The sequence below is a fragment of the Brassica napus genome, chromosome C9 (assembly GCF_020379485.1).
Source record: "Brassica napus cultivar Da-Ae chromosome C9, Da-Ae, whole genome shotgun sequence".
Lineage (NCBI taxonomy): Eukaryota > Viridiplantae > Streptophyta > Magnoliopsida > Brassicales > Brassicaceae > Brassica > Brassica napus.
Genome location: NC_063452.1, coordinates 2312873 through 2332653, shown reverse-complemented (window position 1 = coordinate 2332653; position 19781 = coordinate 2312873). Strand labels below are relative to the sequence as shown.

At 37.2% G+C, this 19781-nt stretch overlaps 7 protein-coding genes and 1 pseudogene across 10 annotated transcripts; 6 read left to right on the top strand and 2 right to left on the bottom strand.

The window, feature by feature from the left end:
* The first annotated feature begins 118 nt into the window (after positions 1-118).
* Positions 119-1778, top strand: LOC106400376 (annotated as a pseudogene).
* Positions 1779-3371: 1593 nt separating this feature from the next.
* On the top strand, positions 3372-5449 carry LOC125593270 (malonyl-CoA:anthocyanidin 5-O-glucoside-6''-O-malonyltransferase-like). The gene is made up of 2 exons (XM_048769638.1): positions 3372-3670; positions 4765-5449. Exons 1-2 carry the CDS (start codon positions 3436-3438, stop codon positions 4866-4868), a joined length of 339 nt encoding a protein of 112 aa, XP_048625595.1. The 5' UTR covers positions 3372-3435; the 3' UTR covers positions 4869-5449.
* A 110-nt stretch (positions 5450-5559) lies between these two features.
* Positions 5560-7044, top strand: LOC106397312 (ninja-family protein AFP3). Its single transcript, XM_013837895.3, has 2 exons — positions 5560-6233; positions 6641-7044. Exons 1-2 carry the CDS (start codon positions 5762-5764, stop codon positions 6934-6936), a joined length of 768 nt encoding a protein of 255 aa, XP_013693349.2. The 5' UTR covers positions 5560-5761; the 3' UTR covers positions 6937-7044.
* A 1049-nt stretch (positions 7045-8093) lies between these two features.
* Positions 8094-9580, bottom strand: LOC106397162. 2 transcript variants are annotated; one of them, XM_013837729.3, is made up of 3 exons: positions 9462-9580; positions 9261-9378; positions 8094-9185 (listed from the first exon to the last, which is right to left on the bottom strand). In XM_013837729.3, exons 1-3 carry the CDS (start codon positions 9545-9547, stop codon positions 8238-8240), a joined length of 1152 nt encoding a protein of 383 aa, XP_013693183.2. In that variant the 5' UTR covers positions 9548-9580; the 3' UTR covers positions 8094-8237. The 2 variants fall into 2 exon arrangements, with proteins under 2 accessions (XP_013693183.2, XP_013693185.2); XM_013837731.3 differs by having other exon boundaries at positions 9261-9375; positions 9462-9574.
* A 155-nt stretch (positions 9581-9735) lies between these two features.
* LOC106400053 lies at positions 9736-11679 on the top strand. Of its 3 annotated transcripts, XM_013840469.3 has the most exons (6): positions 9736-9816; positions 10342-10543; positions 10626-10674; positions 10783-10994; positions 11090-11167; positions 11264-11679. In XM_013840469.3, the coding sequence occupies exons 1-6, from the start codon at positions 9798-9800 to the stop codon at positions 11454-11456; spliced, it is 753 nt and encodes a 250-aa protein (XP_013695923.2). In that variant the 5' UTR covers positions 9736-9797; the 3' UTR covers positions 11457-11679. The 3 variants fall into 3 exon arrangements, with proteins under 3 accessions (XP_013695923.2, XP_048625593.1, XP_048625594.1); XM_048769636.1 differs by having other exon boundaries at positions 10626-10994; XM_048769637.1 differs by having other exon boundaries at positions 10626-10994; positions 11097-11167; positions 11264-11310.
* Positions 11680-11860: 181 nt separating this feature from the next.
* LOC106400511 (plant-specific TFIIB-related protein 2-like) lies at positions 11861-13336 on the top strand. The gene has a single exon (XM_022710475.2). It carries the CDS (start codon positions 12108-12110, stop codon positions 13083-13085), a length of 978 nt encoding a protein of 325 aa, XP_022566196.2. The 5' UTR covers positions 11861-12107; the 3' UTR covers positions 13086-13336.
* Positions 13337-13855: 519 nt separating this feature from the next.
* LOC106399414 (histidine-containing phosphotransfer protein 2) lies at positions 13856-15336 on the top strand. Its single transcript, XM_013839898.3, has 6 exons — positions 13856-14050; positions 14321-14451; positions 14536-14607; positions 14684-14755; positions 14826-14898; positions 14983-15336. Exons 1-6 carry the CDS (start codon positions 13985-13987, stop codon positions 15037-15039), a joined length of 471 nt encoding a protein of 156 aa, XP_013695352.2. The 5' UTR covers positions 13856-13984; the 3' UTR covers positions 15040-15336.
* Positions 15337-16058: 722 nt separating this feature from the next.
* On the bottom strand, positions 16059-17315 carry LOC106401902 (UPF0301 protein Plut_0637). The gene is made up of 2 exons (XM_013842513.3): positions 16933-17315; positions 16059-16860 (listed from the first exon to the last, which is right to left on the bottom strand). Exons 1-2 carry the CDS (start codon positions 17078-17080, stop codon positions 16121-16123), a joined length of 888 nt encoding a protein of 295 aa, XP_013697967.1. The 5' UTR covers positions 17081-17315; the 3' UTR covers positions 16059-16120.
* Between the last annotated feature and the right edge of the window lie 2466 nt (positions 17316-19781).

Here is a 19781-nt window from a genome sequence, read left to right as displayed (position 1 = left end):
AATGATGTTATCGAAATATCGAATATCCACCCACCGGTTAGGTAAAGTGTGCAATTTCTCAGCAAACCTAGCCGGTAGTTGATTTTCTTGGGAGATAAGTAAGTAACAGAGACCACAACCTCCAAGTGCGCCTTATACATAGTCCCAACACTCACAAAGCAAAAGTCAAACAAATAAGTTTTTACATTGGTACCGCGAGTCATCATGGTTCATTCTAGCCCAACCGTTAACATACTCGAGGTGGTCCGAGTTAGCCCACCGCCTTCTGACTCGGTCACACTTCCCCTCACGTACTTTGACTTGGGTTGGCTCAAACTCCACCCCGTTGACCGCCTTCTATTTTACCGAGTCCCCGAGTTAACTCGCTCCGTCCTCATATCTAAACTCAAATCCTCTCTCTCCACCACCCTCCTCCACTATCTCCCACACGCCGGCCGTCTTGTGTGGAACCCAACAGACACAAAACCGTCAATTGTCTATTCTCCCGCCGAAAAAGATGCCGTCTACGTCACGGTGGCTGAGTCCAACGGTGAACTCTCTCGTCTCTCCAGAGACGAACCTCGTCCCGCCACCGAGTTTCATCCTTTAGTCCCAGAGTTACCTGTCTCCGACGAGTCAGCTCGCGTTCTCGCCGTTCAGATAACTTTCTTCCCAAACCAAGGGTTCTCTCTCGGCGTGACCGCACATCATGCCGTTTTGGACGGAAAAACAACAGCCATGTTTCTCAAAGCGTGGGCCCACAACTGCAAACAAGAACACGATCCTCTACCGCACGATCTAACCCCTTTTATGGATCGTACCGTTGTCAGAGACCCAACCGGACTCGAGACAAAACTCTTGAACCGGTGGATGTCCGCTTCCAACAACAAACCAAGCTTAAAGCTGTTTCCTTCCAAGGAAATCGGAGCCGACATTGTCCGAGTCACGTACCGTTTGACTCGGGAAAACATCCAGAAGCTACGCGAACGAGTCGAGACCGAGTCAAAAGCCGGAGCCGAGCTGCGTCTGTCGACTTTCGTCATCACGTACGCAGTACGCTTACGTCATAACATGTTTGGTTAAAGCGCGTGGCGGTGATCCGACCCGGCGCGTGTGTATAGGTTTCGCATCGGACTTTCGGTCACGGCTAAACCCTCCGTTGCCGCCTGACGTATTTCGGGAACTGCATTGTCGGGGCCGGAGATTTCGACGCGAAGGCGGAGCCAATCTTGGAAGAAGGAGAAGGGTTTGTCTCGGCGGTGGAGAGTCTGAGCGGATGGGTCAACGGGTTGTGTCCGGAGAATATAGAGAAGAGTATGCTTTCGCCGTTCGAAGCGTTTAAGAGGATGGAACCGGGAAGACAGATGATATCAGTTGCTGGATCGACCCGGTTGGGAATTTACGGGTCGGATTTCGGGTGGGGAAAACCGGTGAAGGTGGAGATAGTGACGATTGATAAGGACATGTCGGTTTCGTTGTCGGAGAGTGGAGATGGAACCGGCGGAGTTGAGATTGCGCTTTGCTTGACGAAGGATGATGTGGAACGGTTTGGTTCGTTATTTTCCCGCGGGTTGAAAAAAAAATGAGAAATAAGCTAATTTCAACGAATTACTGAATTTTCATTTTCCATGAATAGTTTCTTTTAAAATATGGTTAATAATTTCAAATCTCTTTTGTCATGGCCCATAATTATTTTTTTGAGTTGCATAGTACACATGAAGTATTGCAGTCTCTATTGTTGTTCTTTTTTTTTTTTTTGTGATATGTTGGGTTAAATTGAAAACATGAAAGGTTGTACACATTCCTTCCGTAGAGACAAGGTTTGAAAGAATGAAAAGACGGAACTCTAAAACTCAAGCCTAAAATCTCATAGGAAGAACTGAAGTGGATGTCCCGATGATATCGACTATTGGGGAAAGGAAAAACGCGCCGATTCACCGCTCTTAGATTTTCTAGATAAATAGATATGGACTAAAAAAAACATATGGTTCGCTGTAGATTAACTGAGTCTTGCTAAGTTCTAAGGTTTGAGTTATTACTTACAATTTAATTTGAATTTTTAAAATTCAAATTACAAATAAGATCTAAAACATCATTTTAGAAACCCTAAATCTTTAAACAATCTTTTGTACTTGTTAGATCAGTATAAAAGTATTCAAATAGGACACTGATGAATTGTGATATATCCTTTCAAAAAATTTAAACTATTGATTTTCGTAATTTAACAATTTTGGAACTTTTTAAGTAATTTAAAGTCAATTTAAAAAATTTAAAATATAATTTATACATAAAAAATTAAATTTTAATTATGTGATTAATGTAGTTGTTTAATTTATTTTGATAGTATAAAATTAAATAAAAATGATGGAAGATTGTATTGTTATCAAAATTTTATTAATCAATCATTAATAATCACATATTTTTTTAATCATATTAAGTAATTTTATAGCTTTTATATCTGAATAGAAAGAAAAATATATTTTTGTACATTAATAATTAATTGAATAGTTAATTTAATGATAAATACATTATATGTTCAAAATCAATTTGAATTGTGTTTTCAGAAAAGATGAACTAACTTATTTTTTTAATATTTTAAAGTTTATTATATTGATAACATATGATATAATTTATAAAAGATGTGTAAATTGTATAAACTCTACTGGCGGAGCACCAAATTACACGTAACAAAATATTATAAATGATCACATGGCATATGCCCCACAACCATTTACTCTTTTAACCCAACTTGCAAAATTTGTGGTTGTCATACTTTTGGTTAGGCCTAGGCATAATATCCGTAATCTGAAATTCGAACCGAAAAACCCGATTCCTATCCGGTCGGAAATGTAAAAAATATCCGAATGGAACTTGTAAGGTGGTACAAAACATATCCAAATCCGAAGTGTTATTAACTGAACCCGAACGGATAACCCGAAAAATAAAATAAAAACTGAAAAATCCGAAAAAAATATCCGAAAAAACGATCCGAATGTCCAAAATAATATACAATATAATTATATAAAATATGAATATATATACTTCAAATATTCAATTTCATATTTATTTTGATATGTTATCTAACAATAAGTATTTAAAATTTAAATAACTACCTTAAATACTTAATTATATATAAATAAATATATATTTCTTATGTTTTACTTTTAAATTTTAGATTTTATTTCAGGTATATCTGAACCGATCCGATATAACCCGAATCCGAATGATATATGATTACTTTATGGGTTCTATGATGTGATACAAAACTGATTTAAACCCGATGTGTTATATCCGATCCGTACTTGCAAATTTACTAGAGCGAGACGTAGGAGGTGTTATAAAAAAACCGAAAAATTCGAAAAACCCGACCCGAACGCCCAGACCTACTCTTGGTGTAACATACGTGCACTCTCGACACTGTTCAACGGTTTGTCTCCGGAGGATATAGAGAAGAAAATGCTTTCACCGTTCGAGGCGTTTACGACAGTGGAACCGGGTCGACAGATTATTTCAGTGGCTGGGTCGACCCGGCTGGGAATCTACGGGTCGGATATCGGGTGGGGGAAACCGTTGAAGGTAGAGATAGTGACGATCGATAAGGACACGTCGGTTTCGTTGTCAGAGAGTAGAGATGGAACCAGCGGTGTTGAGATTAGGCTTTGCTTGACGAAAGATGACGTGGAACGGTTTGGTTAGTTATTTTCCAGAGGGTTGAAACTAAAATGAGAATCATTTTTACATGAATATTTTCTTTTAAAATAGGGTCTAAGTTTGACCCAAAAAATAAAAAATAAGGTCTTAGTAGGGGTTATTGGTTATTGTATTTTAATGAATTTGAAAATCTGAACTAAATCTAGTATTATTGGTTATATGATTTTAAAATATGTATTAAAATCATGTGTTATTGGTTTAATGATTCATAAGTTCTATATCAAATCAAGTGTTATTCAATCGTACGGATTTATTAATATATTTGATTTTATAATGGATTTAAATAGATTTGTTTGAATTTTTTAGTTAAAAATACAAAGACTCAAATCCGAGGGAAAACCTCCGGATTTGTATATTTTACTTGGATTTATAAATACTATATGGATTTCTAAATCAATCAAAATATATAAACTAATAACACCTTAGTTTTCCAATCTATTTTGGGAACATGGACCATAATTACTTTGAGTTGCATACATAAGTAGTCTTGCAATCTCTATTGTTGTTCGTTTACATGTTGGTTGGACATGTTTTTGTTTAAACTATTTTCAAACTGAAATAAACAATCATCGCACTTCCTTAAAAACCATCATTCGCGAATAGTTTATTTCATGGTTAGGCCGCAAATCGGTAATATTCGAAACGATTTTTTTCAAAATCCAATTTATATAATTCAAATTGTTATAAGTTCCAATCAGAAACAGAAACTAAAAGATTATCTTAATGTGAGGATAATAAACCATGACCTCTTTAACAATCTCTTATGCTTCTTAGATTAGTAACTAAGTATTCTTAATATAGTACAACGAACTACGAGATCCTTTCTCCATTATAATCCCACTTTTCACTCCATACATATTACTTGTTTCAATTAACAAACCACTACTTAAATAAATCATGTGTAACTTGTATAAACTCAATGATGTAGTTACACGTGAAAAAATACTTGGATTCAAATTACATTTTAAGGTCTGAACAAATCTCTTTCTAGTTTCTTTTGTTTCTCTTTCTAGTTTCTTTTGTTTCTCGGCGCACTCTTATCTTTTGATAGGTTGGTTTGATTGCTTTGCTTAGCTATTGTGATGCTATCGGAGGGAGACGTGTGTGTGAGTGTCGAGTGTGCACATGTGTCAAACATCCAGAGGAATGGCGTCGATGGATTTTGCAAGTTGGTTTAAAAGGGTAATTCGTTGTGAGGCCTACCATCTGATCTCTTGCGTGTTGTCTAGAGATTCTCTTGCTCCGTAAAAGTCACAAAGTATGTACACAAATTTCATACGTATCTTTCACTGTTTCACATGCTTTGTCTTCTTCTTTTTCGAATTTCGTTTCTTAATTGTTTTGACCGGTATCTACATATACATTTCACAATATTACGATATATGAGTTTGAATGGTGGATTGGTCCATGTGTTCAGCGCAATCTAAGTTACAGTTATTTTGGTTAGCTCAATGCAATCCATAGAAGATATTAAACAAAAAGTTTATTTTTTTCCACGAACAAAAAGTTTCTAATCAAAGCAAAAGCGACAGATAGGAACAACCCAATTCCAAGAGCAAATTCCACGTGTCAACTTCTCCATGAGAGAACGTAGCGGGACATGTGACGATAAAGAAGATAATGTGATTTTTGATAATAAAACGATGACACGTGACGACCTGTCGCCACAAAATCCACATCTTGCAACGTGAATACCACTGAGCATGTGACACGTCTACGCTTTCCGCTACGAGTCTTGTTTTTGTTCTCGATGTCTGAATTGGAACACCACGTGGGTGCTCTAAAAGTCCTTGCCATGGTACCACGTGTCGTTATTACACCAAATAAAGTGTACTTTCGATATTTATATTTTATTTTTTGATTTATTATTTTCCTTAGTATTGAGTGTTCGTTCGAGATTTGTCGGAGAAAATTTCGGTAATAATGTTGAAATTTGTGGGAATTATTTAAGTAAAGGAAAGGTCACAATTTGAAGAAAATGGAATCTTCCAAAATAGATATTTGCTCGTTTCTTGGGATTTGAATTGCTTTATCAAGATTCTGTTGAAGTTCTAATCTCTCTGTAAATAATATGTCCGGAGCTGAGAAAAGGGAACACGGAGAAGAGATCCCTAGAGATCTGCTGCAGAGGTTCATGTCCAAGAAACAGAAGTCGTCCGTTGAAGACGGAGAGGTAGAGATTGAGCTGGACTTAGGGCTTTCTCTCAACGGTAGGTTCGGTGTGGACCCACTTGCGAAGACGAGGCTGCTCGCGCGGTCATCTTCTATTCCTGATCTTGTGGTCAACGGTGGTAGAACGGAGCTGAGTAGGACTTGCTCGTTGCCTGTGGAGACGGAGGAGTGGAGGAAGAGGAAGGAGTTGCAGAGCTTGAGGAGGCTTGAGGCGAAGAGAAAGAGGTTAGAGAAGCAGAGGAACGTGAGAGTACTTAGGGAGAAACACAAAGCTGGTGGAGGAGGAGGAGAAGAAGGATCTATTGGATCTTCCGGAAGTGGTTCCTCTGGTTTGTCCGAACTCGACACCTCCCCTTCTCCTCCTGTTCAAGGTACCACAATATTGTCATGATCTTCAATAACTAATGCTTTCTCTATGGTCTTGGTGGGGATTGTTTCTCTTGTTTCTTTGATTCTTGATCAATAGGGTAACAAAATCTTGAATTAGTGATATCATTCTTTTATGTTGATTATATTCTTATTTTGTATAGGGTGAGTCAATTGTCTAACACCACCAAAATGCAGCGTAGACATTACTATATTTGTTTGTGTTTTCATCAAAATGCATATAATGTTAGGTATGATCTGTAGATCAAGTAACTCATAAAACTAGTCTTGGCTTGGGTCTATATAAAAAAATGCATTAGAGGCTTGGGTCGCTTTGGGTCTTTCTCTTGGTTATGTTTGTCTTGTCTTTGATTTAGATTGTTTTTTTTGAGATAATTACTTGTGTTTGAAGCAACAACAAAAGCGTCCATAGAAAGAAGCCCATCAAGTACTCAACCTCTGCCCGAGAATCAAGCAGCACGTAACATGATAGACGACATGCCATGCGTGTCAACAACAGGCGATGGACCCAACGGGAGAAAGATAGATGGGTTTCTGTATAGGTACAGGAAAGGCGATGAGGTGAGGATTGTGTGTGTGTGCCACGGAAGCTTCCTAACGCCTGCTGAGTTCGTTAAGCATGCAGGTGGCCGAGACGTGGCGCGCCCCTTAAAGCACATTGTTGTAAATCCGTCTCCCTTTTTGTGACCCATTATGGTCTCTTTGGGACAGTGTCTTATTACCATATTGTTGTATCGATTTGGAACAAATGTTATAAAATATCTCGAGGTGTAAACAGAAAGTTTATCCAACAAAGCAGGGGACACAGTGGAGATAACAGGAGAACCTGATTGCTTAAGGACTTGAGCAACTTGTTGCGGTGGAGTGGCTTTGAGGGTATATTCCTGCATACCCACTATAGCTAGTTCCACCAGCCACAGGCTGTAAAGTAAATGACTGAAAAATGAACCTTGAAGCCTCTAATTCTACACTGATTGTATCCATAAGATTCTCAGCTAAACGTGTTGCATCGTCAATGCTCTTCGGATTCCTGCTAGACAATAATAGATGCAATGGTTGCTGTGCATCTGCAATAACGCATTATAACACCTTTGAGTAGGGCTCGGCGAAAAATCCGAAAAAGTAGTACCAAATCCGAACCGAAATTGATTAAATATCCGAACGGGTTCAAAATTTTGGTATCTAAAAAACCGAAACCGAACCCGACCCGAACCGAAGTATCTCGGGTACCCGAATATAACCGAAATAGATTTATATACCTAAATATATTACTTATTTTTAGATTTAATATATATTAAAAACATCCAAAATATATAAGATACTTTAAAGTTGTCTAAAATACTTGAAAATATACATAAATAGTCAAAAGTAAATGTCTAAAATGTCTAAAATATATTCAAAACACCAAAATGCTTGAAATATCTATTGATTTTCTATCCAAATATTTAAATCAAACCAATTTATATGTTAATTTTAGGTATTTTGACATATATTATACAAATTTATATGTAATATATTATTTTGATTTATAGGTTTTGAGAAAATTTAAGCATATAATGAATATTGAAATTTTAAAAATAATTTAAATGGGTTATCCGAACCCGAACCGAAATTTAGAAATACCCGAATGGAGATGAAATCTTTAAACCCGAAAACCCGAATAGATCCGAACCGAACCCGAATGGGTACCCGAATGCCCACCCCTACTTTTGAGTAGAGAAAATATAAGTACAAACACAAATAAAGCATATATTACCTTCACCATATTGGTTCTCAAGCAAATATTACCTTCACCATATTGGTTCTCAACCAAATATTACATTCAAGTATTAACCAGGTAAAACTCGGTAAACCTTAACATAGATATATATTATCATAAGAGTTTAACAAAGATAACAAACATAACATAGATAAGTTTAACACAGTTAAACACCTACAAGAGAAGAGAAGATTTTCAAACGAACAACAAGAGAAAATACTGCAGCTCTCTACTCGTTCTTTAACATAGTCACCTCATCTTCAAGAGAGCCTGAATACAAACTTTTACCTCTCCATGCAGTGGCGTATGATATTTTCACGCTTAATTTTGTCCAAACAAAATCAATGATACTTTTAGGAGTTAGAGTTTGCATCTCTCCTGGATAAGCCTCATGCAATAGAGATGCAACTAACTGTGGCGTGACTTTCCCCCTCTTGCTTTTACTCTGACCATCACGAGAGCATGTATGCATCTTGGTGTAACTTCTAATCGAGAACATTTCAGTCTTTTCAATCTTTGAAGCTCGCAAACCCCATTTACATCCTTCTTTAGGACATTTTAGCACTAATCGCTGTTTATCAGACTTTTTCACATCAAACACAAAACCATTTGAGCATGCGGCCATATACACCACTTCTTGCACTGCCTTTTTATCAGCAAACTCTTGTTGTATTGTGATATTCAAACCGTCTTCCCACGCCTCTACACACTGACTCGCTTCTGAAACAGGTCGAACTGCCACATATTCATCCTCATCTTCCTCCATCATCTCAATTTGTTTTACGTACAGAGCTCCCATCTCATCGTCCTTTGAATTCAACTCTTCATAGTTTATACCTAAAGAACTTCCTTCGCCCGCTCTCGAAAGCTGCTCGGGGTGTTCTGTGATAGTGATGACCTCCACATACAAAACACATCTACGATTCTCTCTATCAGCAGATGTTAGATAAACGCAAAGATCCTCGTCATCGGAAATAGTAAACTGCTCCTCAAAACCCACCAGCAGTGGAATGTAACTCAATCTCAATTTCACCCTACTTTCATCCAACGCAACCTTTCTGCATATCCTTGCTTCTAGCACTGGCAGAGTTATCTCTTCCACTGATGCCTTCATCATTAAACTATACATGCGACCTTGGCATTTAAAATGTATGTTCACATTTTTGCTCATTAAATCCTGCCAAAACAGTTCAAAAACTCAATTCACTAATACTAGTTATCTACAGTTATACCAACTGCAAACAATCCTCACCTTGACCGTGTGAAAACCAACAACCCCGAGCTGTGAACTTGGTTTCTGTCTCATCGTCTCCTCAATTATAGCCGCTGCACGATCAACGGCAACAAGCTGATCCCAATTTCTCTTTCTACTGCGTCGGTTTAGAAAAAAAAAAATTATAATGCGAAACTGGTTTAGCAAGCGATGATTTGGGAAGGTTTGAATCGGTTATACCTTTGAATTGGCCGAGAAGCATCATCGTTCGTTATAGCTGATTCGATCGGAGAAGCCCTACACGCCTCGTCGTCTTCCCCCGTCATCACGGCTACGAAAGAAGGAAACAACAAATCAAAAGAAAGTGTTAATCTTCTTTTTGTTCGGCCCAAGTTAAAAACTGGTGGGTCTCATTTGGGCTTTAGTTTTTAATTGGGGTTGATTATGATATATAGGGAAAGTATTGGGGTTTTATCGGGAAGATGATTAAAAAATACAAAACTTGTCTGCTCAACTATTAACTCCATTTTCTCCTTCATTTTCCCGGAAAAGAGAGACAAGAGAGACTGTTGTTCAATGTTGATGCAATTCATAGGTAAAATGTCACTTTACTTTCTTGTTTGTTTATAGTATTGTATTATTGTATTCTTTCTCTACTGATTTTTTTTTTTTTTTTTTTTTTTTTTTTTGTTGGAAAAAAATCCAAATTTAGTTTGTCTGTTTATGAGTTATGTTCCAAGGTTCCATCTGAACTCTATTGTCTGTTTTCAGATGTTAAAATCATTTGCATGTTCATATATAAGATAGTGTGTTTTGCATGCATTATCAACTGCTGAATCCTTATCATATGCTTCTACTGGCTAAATGTTTCTGTATCCTACTTTCTTGCTTAATATTTTTTTGGATCTATAGAGTTAATTCTTGATCTGTGTATAAAATGTCGAAGCACTGTAATGCCATTAAATATATAAACCTTCTTGAATCTTGTATTAGAATGGATCATAGGAAGGTGGAATTGTGGAAGATTCAGCAGAGTTTTAAAATCTCTTAGCAAATACTATTTACATTTTTTTTTTTTTTAATTATTTACAATTTGTTTAATATTCACCGTGTAATGCAGGCTATTCCGAAGCTGCCAAGGATCCGGAAATGCAGGGGATATATAGTAATGCTTCGAGTTTAAACGCTAGACCGAGTAACTCAAGCACTCTGAACCAAACCATGAATGTTTCAAGACCGAGGAAGCGCAAAGATTCAACCTTCTTACAATCACCATGGAACAAAGTCTATCTGCAACCTTCAGAGTTATGTCACAGCATCAGGTCATTTACCTCCTAACGTCTTTTATAATATAAGTTATCGTTTTCTTTTACCATATTATGTCACATTTCTCTGTATATATAGTGTGTCAGAACAAGAGTGGGCCCTTGCGGCAAATACACTCTGTGAGAAGGTAATACTATCTCTTATACTAATCACTTCTTCTTTTACCAAACAATCTCTATCTTCAAATAAAGAGTTTTTTTTTTGTTGTTGTTGGTTGGTACCATCTGATGCTAAGATCGATCCAAATGAGGTGGTCTCTTCTTCAAAGAAGAGGCTTGTTTTCTCCACAAATCTTATGCAACAACTTCTCCAACCAGCACCAACGTTTGTTTTCTCGGACATCAAGTCAGCTTTCAACTACGAGATTATGCTTTACTTTGAGTCCAGAATCACCCTCGCTGATGCATGTTCTCTCACGTGCCACTCGGATTTTGATAAGAGCACAAAGTGAGTTCTAGACTTCTAGTTATGATTTTAATCTTAAATTACCTCAGTTCCTTTTTTTTTTTTTTGCTCATTTCCCTTACTTTTAATACGTCTAGTGATCAGGAAAGAGGATATAGTGCACTTGTCAAAGCTTTCATGGAGAAGTTGCAACACCTCGAAGAGGACTTCCAAAGGTAAGGATCAAGCTGATGGCCCAGTGTCAATTATCTTTCAAGAGATAAATGTATTCTTGAATATTACATTTTGTTTCTTCTAAAATGTCTATGCAGCTGGGAGAGTGCCACATCGATATTAGACATCATCTTAGAAATCCAAGACATTGAAAGATTCTCGGTGATAAACCGTCTGGCCAAGTTTCATAGCCGTGCAAAGACCAATACTAAAAGATCAGTTCCTCAGAGATACGTTGAATTACAAAAGCCAGGGAACCTACCTGAGCCACTACAATGTCTTCCTCTGTGATCATCAGGCTTTTTAGGGGGGAAGTAACTATAGGGGATGATCTGGAAGAAAACCTTTAGTATATAGTTTTCATTATATAAATATGTACCCTATGGCCCATTATCTGTACTTTTTTTAAGACCTTGATGTTTATGTAATGACTCTTTGACATGCGTATAGGGAAACTTTGGTAGATGACTATATTGAAGATAAAAATGCGCAAAACTATGGTGTACCTTAAAGTAGGCGGTGTTTTTATGTATAAATAGTTTTTTCTTTTTACTATTTTTTATTAGTGGATAAAACAATAAGATATGTTTAAGATACAAATCCATATAATTTTAACGAAAAAGATGCATAATAAATGAAAGATTATTTGCAAATAAATGACCAATAAACATTTTCATATATTGCTTGAAACCGTGACAATAAAAATGAGATAATAAACTAAATTAATTGATGGAATTTAAAAACAAATCGAAAAAGGAAATTTTCCTTTTCACTACTTGAAAAAAAAAGGAAACTTACCTTTACTCTATTCTCATCCGTCTCCATCCTCTATAAATACAATTCTTTGGATAACAAATCAATCCTCAAATCTCAATCCATCCACCAACAACAACAAAAGACTTACACCAAGCAGAAAAAAAGAAACCATCAAATCTTAAGAGAATGGAGACTTGCTTGGACTGCAAGAAAGCTACCGAAACGGTGATTGACCTAAGAACAGGCGACACAATCTGCACAGAGTGCAGCCTCGTCATCTCCGATCACTACATCGACGACTGCCAAGAATGGAGAACGTTCGCTAACGACGACAACAGCGACCAAGACCCTAACCGCGTCGGCGCTCCGACCAACCCTCTTCTCAAATCCGGCGGTATCGGCACCATCATCAAAGAAAACGCTTTCTCCTCCGTCTCCAAGAACGACTTACTCGGTTTGTCCCGGGCGCAGAGCCTCGCCAGGAACAAGGAAGAAGACCTGTTCAAGAAAGCGTGCAACGAAATCAAGAGAATGACTGAAGATCTTGACCTAATAAGCGGCGTCGAGTTTAGGGCTTGCGAGATCGTCTCCAAGTTCGATGTTGACAGCAGCAAGAAGCTACGGAGAGGGAAGCAGTTAACTGCTCTCTGCGCGGCCTCGGTTTCAACGGCTTGCCGTGAGCTGAAACTCTCGAGGACGTTGAAAGAGATCTCCACGGTGGCTAGTGGTGTGAGTTTGAAGGATATTAACAAGGCGAGTATGGCGATAAAGCGTCTCCTAAGGTCAGATCAGGACGAGGCTGTTTCTGATGCCGCTCCTCAGGTGATGATGAAGACAGGAGAACTTGTTCGAAGATTCTGTTCTAAACTCGACATGAGCGAAAGAGAGAGGAAGGCTATTAGAGAAGCTGTTGAAATGGCTGAGAATTTCGATATCAGGAGAAACCCTAAGTCGGTTCTTGCTGCCATCATCTTCATGATCTGTCAGCTATCTCAGACCAAACAGAGACCTATTGCAGAAATTGCGTTGGCTTCTGAAGTTGTGGAGAATACCATCAAGAAGTCTGCTAATGATATGTATCCTTACGCCTCCAAGATTATACCCAAATGGTATGCTTCTGAAGAAGACATTATCAAGAGCTTAGGAGGTCTCATAGGTACTTGAGATGGTGGAAAACTTTTAGTATAAGTAAGACTTCACTGCGCAAGAAGTTTTGGGATTTGTGTTGAAGAAGAAATTGTTTTGATTAGAGATCTATGTGGTCTATTTTCTGCTTTACATAACATATAGAACTTTGTTGACATACAGAATGGTTGAATGAATATATTGAGCTTGTTGAGAAGTATTATTCGGTGAAGTGCACTGAGAACTAAGAATTCACATTCTGGATAAACTAATTTACATATCTCAATGTATTTTAATTGTATTGTTATCATGTTTTAAAAACAATCTAGTAATATTATATGAACGCAAATGAAGATCTTTAAAATATTCTAAAATGTCTTGACTGATTTATCCTCAAAACTATTTATTCTTGCTTATTTCATTTTGAGGAGGGAATGGGTTTTTATTTGCCTTTTCCATTGAATTATTTTCCTATTGGACTTTCCATGAGGTTATTTTGAGGAGGGAATGGGTTTTTATTTGCCTTTTCCATGAGGTTATTTTGTTTATTTTAAAATTTTAACTAGTCTGTTATTCTGCTCATCCACTTAAATATATTAAACATTTTTATAGAAACAACAAAAACTTATACAAAAAACGTTCATGTAAATGGCTAATCAAATTGTGGTTCAAATGTATAGAAATAAATTTTGACAAAACAGCTTTTTAGATATATTTATTTTGTAAAGAAATATAAGTGTCTTATTTTCTTTCTTTTTTTTAAGTTAAAAAGTCTTTTTTAAGAGTGAGAGGCGTTATAATTTGCAAGAAGGACAAAAAGTCTCTTCTCTCTAGGGATTGGCTATTTTTCAGAAACTCAAGTCAAACCCAGTCCAAAAGAAACAAAACGACAACTCTCTCTTGATCTCAGTTTCTTCGCTTCACTCTCTCTCTACCCCATGGACGCTCACGTCGCTCAGCTGCAGATGCAATATCGTAACTACATCCTTTCTCTCTACCAACAGGTTTGATTCATCACACTCCCCCCACAAAAACCCATTTCATTCCACGACATGTCTTTGGTCGGGACACATAGATAATCGATGGTAACTAAATCTAGCGATGCTTAAAGTGAATAAAGATTGAACCTTTTGGTCGGGACACATAGATAATCGACGGTAACTGAATCTAGAGATGCTTAAAGCGAATAAAGGTTGAATCTTTGTTCGGAAAATTGTGATGGGTTTTGTTAGATCGTTGCTTGTTTTGATTTGTTTGTTGTTTTGGCTGTGAAGGGCTTTCTGGATGATCAGTTTACTGAGTTGAAAAGTCTGCAAGATGATGGAAGTCCTGATTTTGTGGCTGAGGTTCTCTCTCTCTTCTTTGATGATTGTGTCAAGCTTGTCGGTAACATGGCTAGAGCTTTGTAAGTCTCCTGCTCACATACATGTTATTCATACATCTGCTAGACCATCATCATCGTCATCATTGCGTGTGTTTTTTATTTCAGGGACCAGATAGGAACTGTAGATTTTTGTCAGGTTGGTGCTAATGTTCATCAGTTGAAGGGTAGTAGCTCAAGGTATGTTTTTTTTTTTTTGTGTCGTAATCTTTAGTTATCTTGATTGATGAAGCTCTGTTTTGTTTCTAATGTGCAGTGTTGGTGCCAAGAGGGTTAAAGGCTTGTGTATTAACTTCAAGGAACTTTGTGAGGCTAAGAACTATGAAGGGTGAGTAGTTTTATCTTTTTTTTTTTGTATGGAAAGGATTTGTGGATTAATCTCTGATGTTTTCTTACAGGTGTGTGAGATGTCTGCAGCAAGTGGATATAGAATACAAGACGTTAAAGGCAAAGCTTCAAGATATGTTCAATGTGAGTGGTGATTCTGCTTTTAGTGAATCATTTTGGTGAAAGGATGAATAAAAAATTTCATGGGCATTGTTTTGTTGGTTGCAGCTTGAGAAACAAATAGTTCAAGCTGGTGGTATCGTTCCTCAAGTGGATATTAACTAAAGTAATCAAGACTTGCAATCCTCTGGTGGATGAAGAGAAGAACAAGATGATGATGATGACTCAAATTTGCATTCTTCAGTTTCTCTTTTAATTTTTTTTTTTTTTTTGGATCTTTGTTTGCTCAGAAGAAACTCAAAAGATATCTTATGACCGAGTTTGAGAGACATGAGATGAATGAAGCTACCATGAGATTGGTTATGTTTTCTGAACCGAGTTTCTGTTATCAGAAACTCCCCTTCCTCGTGATCTTGCTATTGAAAGTATCTGAATAAGGCAATTAGTATTGCCGGTTGTAGAGAGTCCCGTCTATGTAATTTTTCTCGAGAAAACAACCATTAAAACCCCAAACTTTCAAATTAAAGCAAATAAAACCTCTAACTCATGTTTGAGCTAAAAAAATCCTCAACTTTCAAATATTGGTCGTTTTGACTCTCATATTTTATTGATTTGGCTATTTAAGAAACTCAAATAGTCAACTATAAACTAAATTATAAAAATAGATGTCTTTTCACTCTCTAAACGTTAATGTTTTAAAAACTTACTCAAACGATGGTTTTTTTGCTTCTTTAATTACTTAAATCATCTCTTTCGTGAAACTAGAACCACAAATCGACTTCATCTTCCTCTCCAAAACTGATGTTTTAAGTGTTTACAAAACCAAACGACGTTGTTTGATTAATGTTTAATCAGTTTTTAAAACAATATCGTTAACATACGTCTATTTTTCTAATCGAGTTTAACAGTTGACTATTCGAGTTCCTTAATTGGCCGAGTCAACAAAATATGAGAGTTAAAACGACCGATATTTGAAAGTTGATGGTTTTTTGGACTTAAACATGAGTTGGAATTTTTTTTTGGCTTTAATTTGAAAGTTCGGAGTTTTAATGGTTGTTTTCTGATTTTTCTCGTACCGTAACAAATTTAGAAAAATATTAAGCATTTACTTGAAAACATTTAAGTTGTTCAAAAGTAACCCGAGATATGTATTAATTTTTTTTTTTCACAAGTAACTCATGATATAGAAAGTAGAGAAACACTCGTATTAATAAATTAGAGATGAAACATATACAACAGTTTTAATTTAGATAACAGAGCCAGTTTGAGGTCCAATAAGACCAACAACCTCATCCCAAAGACCTTGACTCTGTACAACAGAACCAACCTCAACAACACTCAAGCTACAAGCAGCCACAGTCCAATACCCACCCAACACCTCTGCTTTCAACTGCTCTTTCTCCCAACCACAATACCCATCAAAGAATCTCATCTCACTTCTCCCCACCACCTTCCTCTTCACCATCTCTGCAGCCAATCCTACACTCTCCCTCGTCCCGTAGTACAACCCTTTCATCACTTGTCTGAACACTCCGCTCTTCTCAACCTCGTTGTCCTCGCCAGGACTCACCAGGAACAACAAACCTTCTTCCAAAGGTCCACCGAAGAAGAGGCTTTTGTCTAAAAACGTTCCGGACGTGTCTAGGACCGTTGATTTGCTCTCCTTGATTGACATGAGCGAGGGGCGGTTGAGGATGACTCCTATGGGACCTGAGGGTCCAACGGAGAGGAGGAGGATCACCGTCTTTTCGAAGATGTGGACTCCATTTAGCTTCTCTGTTGCTATTAGGAGACATCCTGTCTCTGGCTCTAGGATCTTGTGTGCCCATTTGTTAGAGTCCTTCTCAGGGGCTGCAGCTTGCTCTCCAGCTACGAGCCTTGCCCTGAACTCTCTCCAGTCAGCAGCATCTGATGTAGAATTGTTGACACAGTCCTTGAAGAGATCAGCATCATCCTCCAGTGGCTTCCATGAATCCGAAAGAGAACCTACACAAGCAAAACAATACTCTCATTAGACCTGAAACAGCTGATTGTGATTGTGAAACTCAAACAACTTACAGTTTATAGAGATTGGAGAAGCAACCTTCCTGGTGAGAAACTGGCTGGAGTTTCTCCTGGGGTAACAAGAAAAGATTCTGGTTTTGATGAATGGGACAAGATCTTTGACACCAGAGATTGATCTTGAGGTAAGAAAACAAGCATCCATCTCTCTCTTTCTACCTTCTTTGTTTCTCTGACTCAGTTCACTTTAGTTTCTCTGAAGAGAAGACAGAGCATAAAAGTAACATTTACATATAAGATAGTGGATAGATGAGAGTCAGAGGTAATGAGTCTGGTTCTAGAAATCCTAGTCAGAAGGATGGGCAATAGATATGCTTCAACTTCAAAGGTGTTGATGTATTTTAATTTTTAAGATAGACATTTGGAAATTGGATAAGAGACAAATCTTTTTATCAACTTTTTGGATGATGTGTATGCCTAGTGGCCACTCACCTTTTGCCTCTTAAGTTGCTTAAACAGTAAAACCTCACATGTGGTAGAAAAAAAAAAATACAAATACGAAATCCACCAAGTACATTTCACTAAGCCTATTACAGTTCAAGTTCCCGGATCACCTAACCATATTTTTTTTAACCTTTTCACGAAGTTAGGATTATTACTTATACTCACAGTGAGGTTCCCTGGGAGTTTGATCTTCTCTTGTTACACCCATCTTCATGGTTGATCACATGATGAAATGAGATTCTGTTATTCATCATTAGTGTTCGTTACAATGTATGTGTCTATATATAGACTTTAGTTAACCGGAATGAGATAACTAACTAGTACATTGAACCATGACTAAAGAACTATTCAAGTAAAAAAACTTAACAGCCAACGTTATGTGGCTGCAGAGAGAAAGAGAGTAGATTAGCTTCGGCTCGATGTGTCGCGGAGTAGAGGACAAGCCTTTTCAGAACTTGGCAGAAGGCAGAGGGGTGGAATCAGAGAGGATTCTGATAAGTCAATGATGAAGATGGACCAATCTATTGGGCCTCGTTTATACATTTAAAGGGGCTGATAGTTTGTTATTGGACCTTTATATCTTCTATTTAATCTTATCTTTGCAAGAAACGATTATAAAAAAAAATAATCATAAAAATCAAAAAGGTAAATTTCAAAAACAATGAAAAATCGATGGAAGAACTCAATGTTTTTCGAGACGGATCCATGATTAGTCAAAACAAGGATATGGTATAAGCATGCAAGACCAATGGCCAATGGGGATGAGTGGCGTTTGAGACTTTCTAGTGTATGTTTGTTTAGGATCGAATATAATATAATCTTTGTGTCTTCAGCGATGGAGAGACTACATCAACACCTAGTTTGAAGAGACTACATCTAAACGATACGTGAGTGCAAGAGATAGAAAGATATATCAAAACGATATGTGGCCCAAAAGATAGAGAAAAACTACATCAAAAAACTAGCTCAAATTGTCGGCAAGTACTCTCCAAGCCCAATTTTTTTAATCATCATACATTTTTCCGTTTTAAATCTTGAGATTATTTTGTTTTGCAGTGAAGATGAGGCTAAGAAGAGTATTTTTCCGTATCGACAAGGTGTTACTACGACTTTGGAGCTTTATTTCCCCAATATGTGGTTGATAAAGTCAAGTGTGTTCCAAAGGTGAAATGGGTATTACCGGACTAGTATTTGAACTGGGAGGAGAAAGAATGTGGTGGTAAGTTACTGTGGTTGTTTAGTATTAGAATGTGTTTATAGTGTCATCTGTGATTTTGAATGAGTTCGATTACCCTTAGTTTGACACATTAGAAACTAATTTGTAGACTTCGATTACCTTTAGCTTTACACATTATAAGCTAATTTGTAGAGGAGTTAGTTATTTTTTCTCTTTTCTCAAATCAAGCTTAAGCATTTCTTAAGAAAGTAGTCTCCATTTCTCTAAGATAACCACAATGTCAAATCACAAGCCAGTAACAATACTTATAGCCAAAAAAAAGAAGATGCATCTAATCCAAAAGAAGTGCTAAAACCTCAGTCATCAACAATACTTATAGCAAAAAAAAAAACTCATGTAATCCAAAAAAGAAGTGCTAAAACCTCTCAGTCATGTAATCCAATCCAAACGCTGATGTACCTCCCAGGCTATCAAACATAAACTCAGCAATGTGTGCGCACATGCTTTAATCTGTCGTGGCAAGTGATGTCTGCAATTTACCCGCTCTCATTGGTCAGGGCCTCAGGGGTATTGATAAGTGCCAAAGAGGAAGGAACGGAGGAAGAGTACTAAAAATCAGTTATAAGAAAAGCTGACGTGGAGATAGCGTTAGTTAGGTGGTTATGTTGTTAAAGAGTTTATTAGTATTATCGTGGAGGTGGAGCTTTTGTGAAGTAAACCTTCTTCTTCTTCTTCTCCATCATCATCATCGAGAGTTTTTTCAAAGTATCCAGAGTTACCATCGAAGCTTCTCTTCTCATGGCGGAAAACCTTCACCTCTAAAATAGAGATACATTCTTTTCTTTTTGTCTTATGTTACTTGTTATCCAAGAATGATCCTTTTGGATTTTGTTGGTTCAGATGTTCAGACAGAGATACATTCTTTTCTATCGAAGCTTTTGTATTTATAATAGTTTCTTTCTCTCTCTCTCTCAGATCCAAGGATCGAGGAGATCATCGAGAAATCCAATTACGAATGGCTAGGATATGATGATATTCAGACTCTTTTTTAGTTCTCTGGAGTATTTCCACTCTCCAAGGGACCCGCTGCTTTTGAGGAAGGCGTCTACGTGTATGAGATGGAGCAAAAGATTGATGAAATAGACTGGGTTTTCAAAATCAATGAAGCTACTGTAGTGCCCGGAGCATTTAGAGGATCATATACCATTGTCTATTCTAGTTTCAG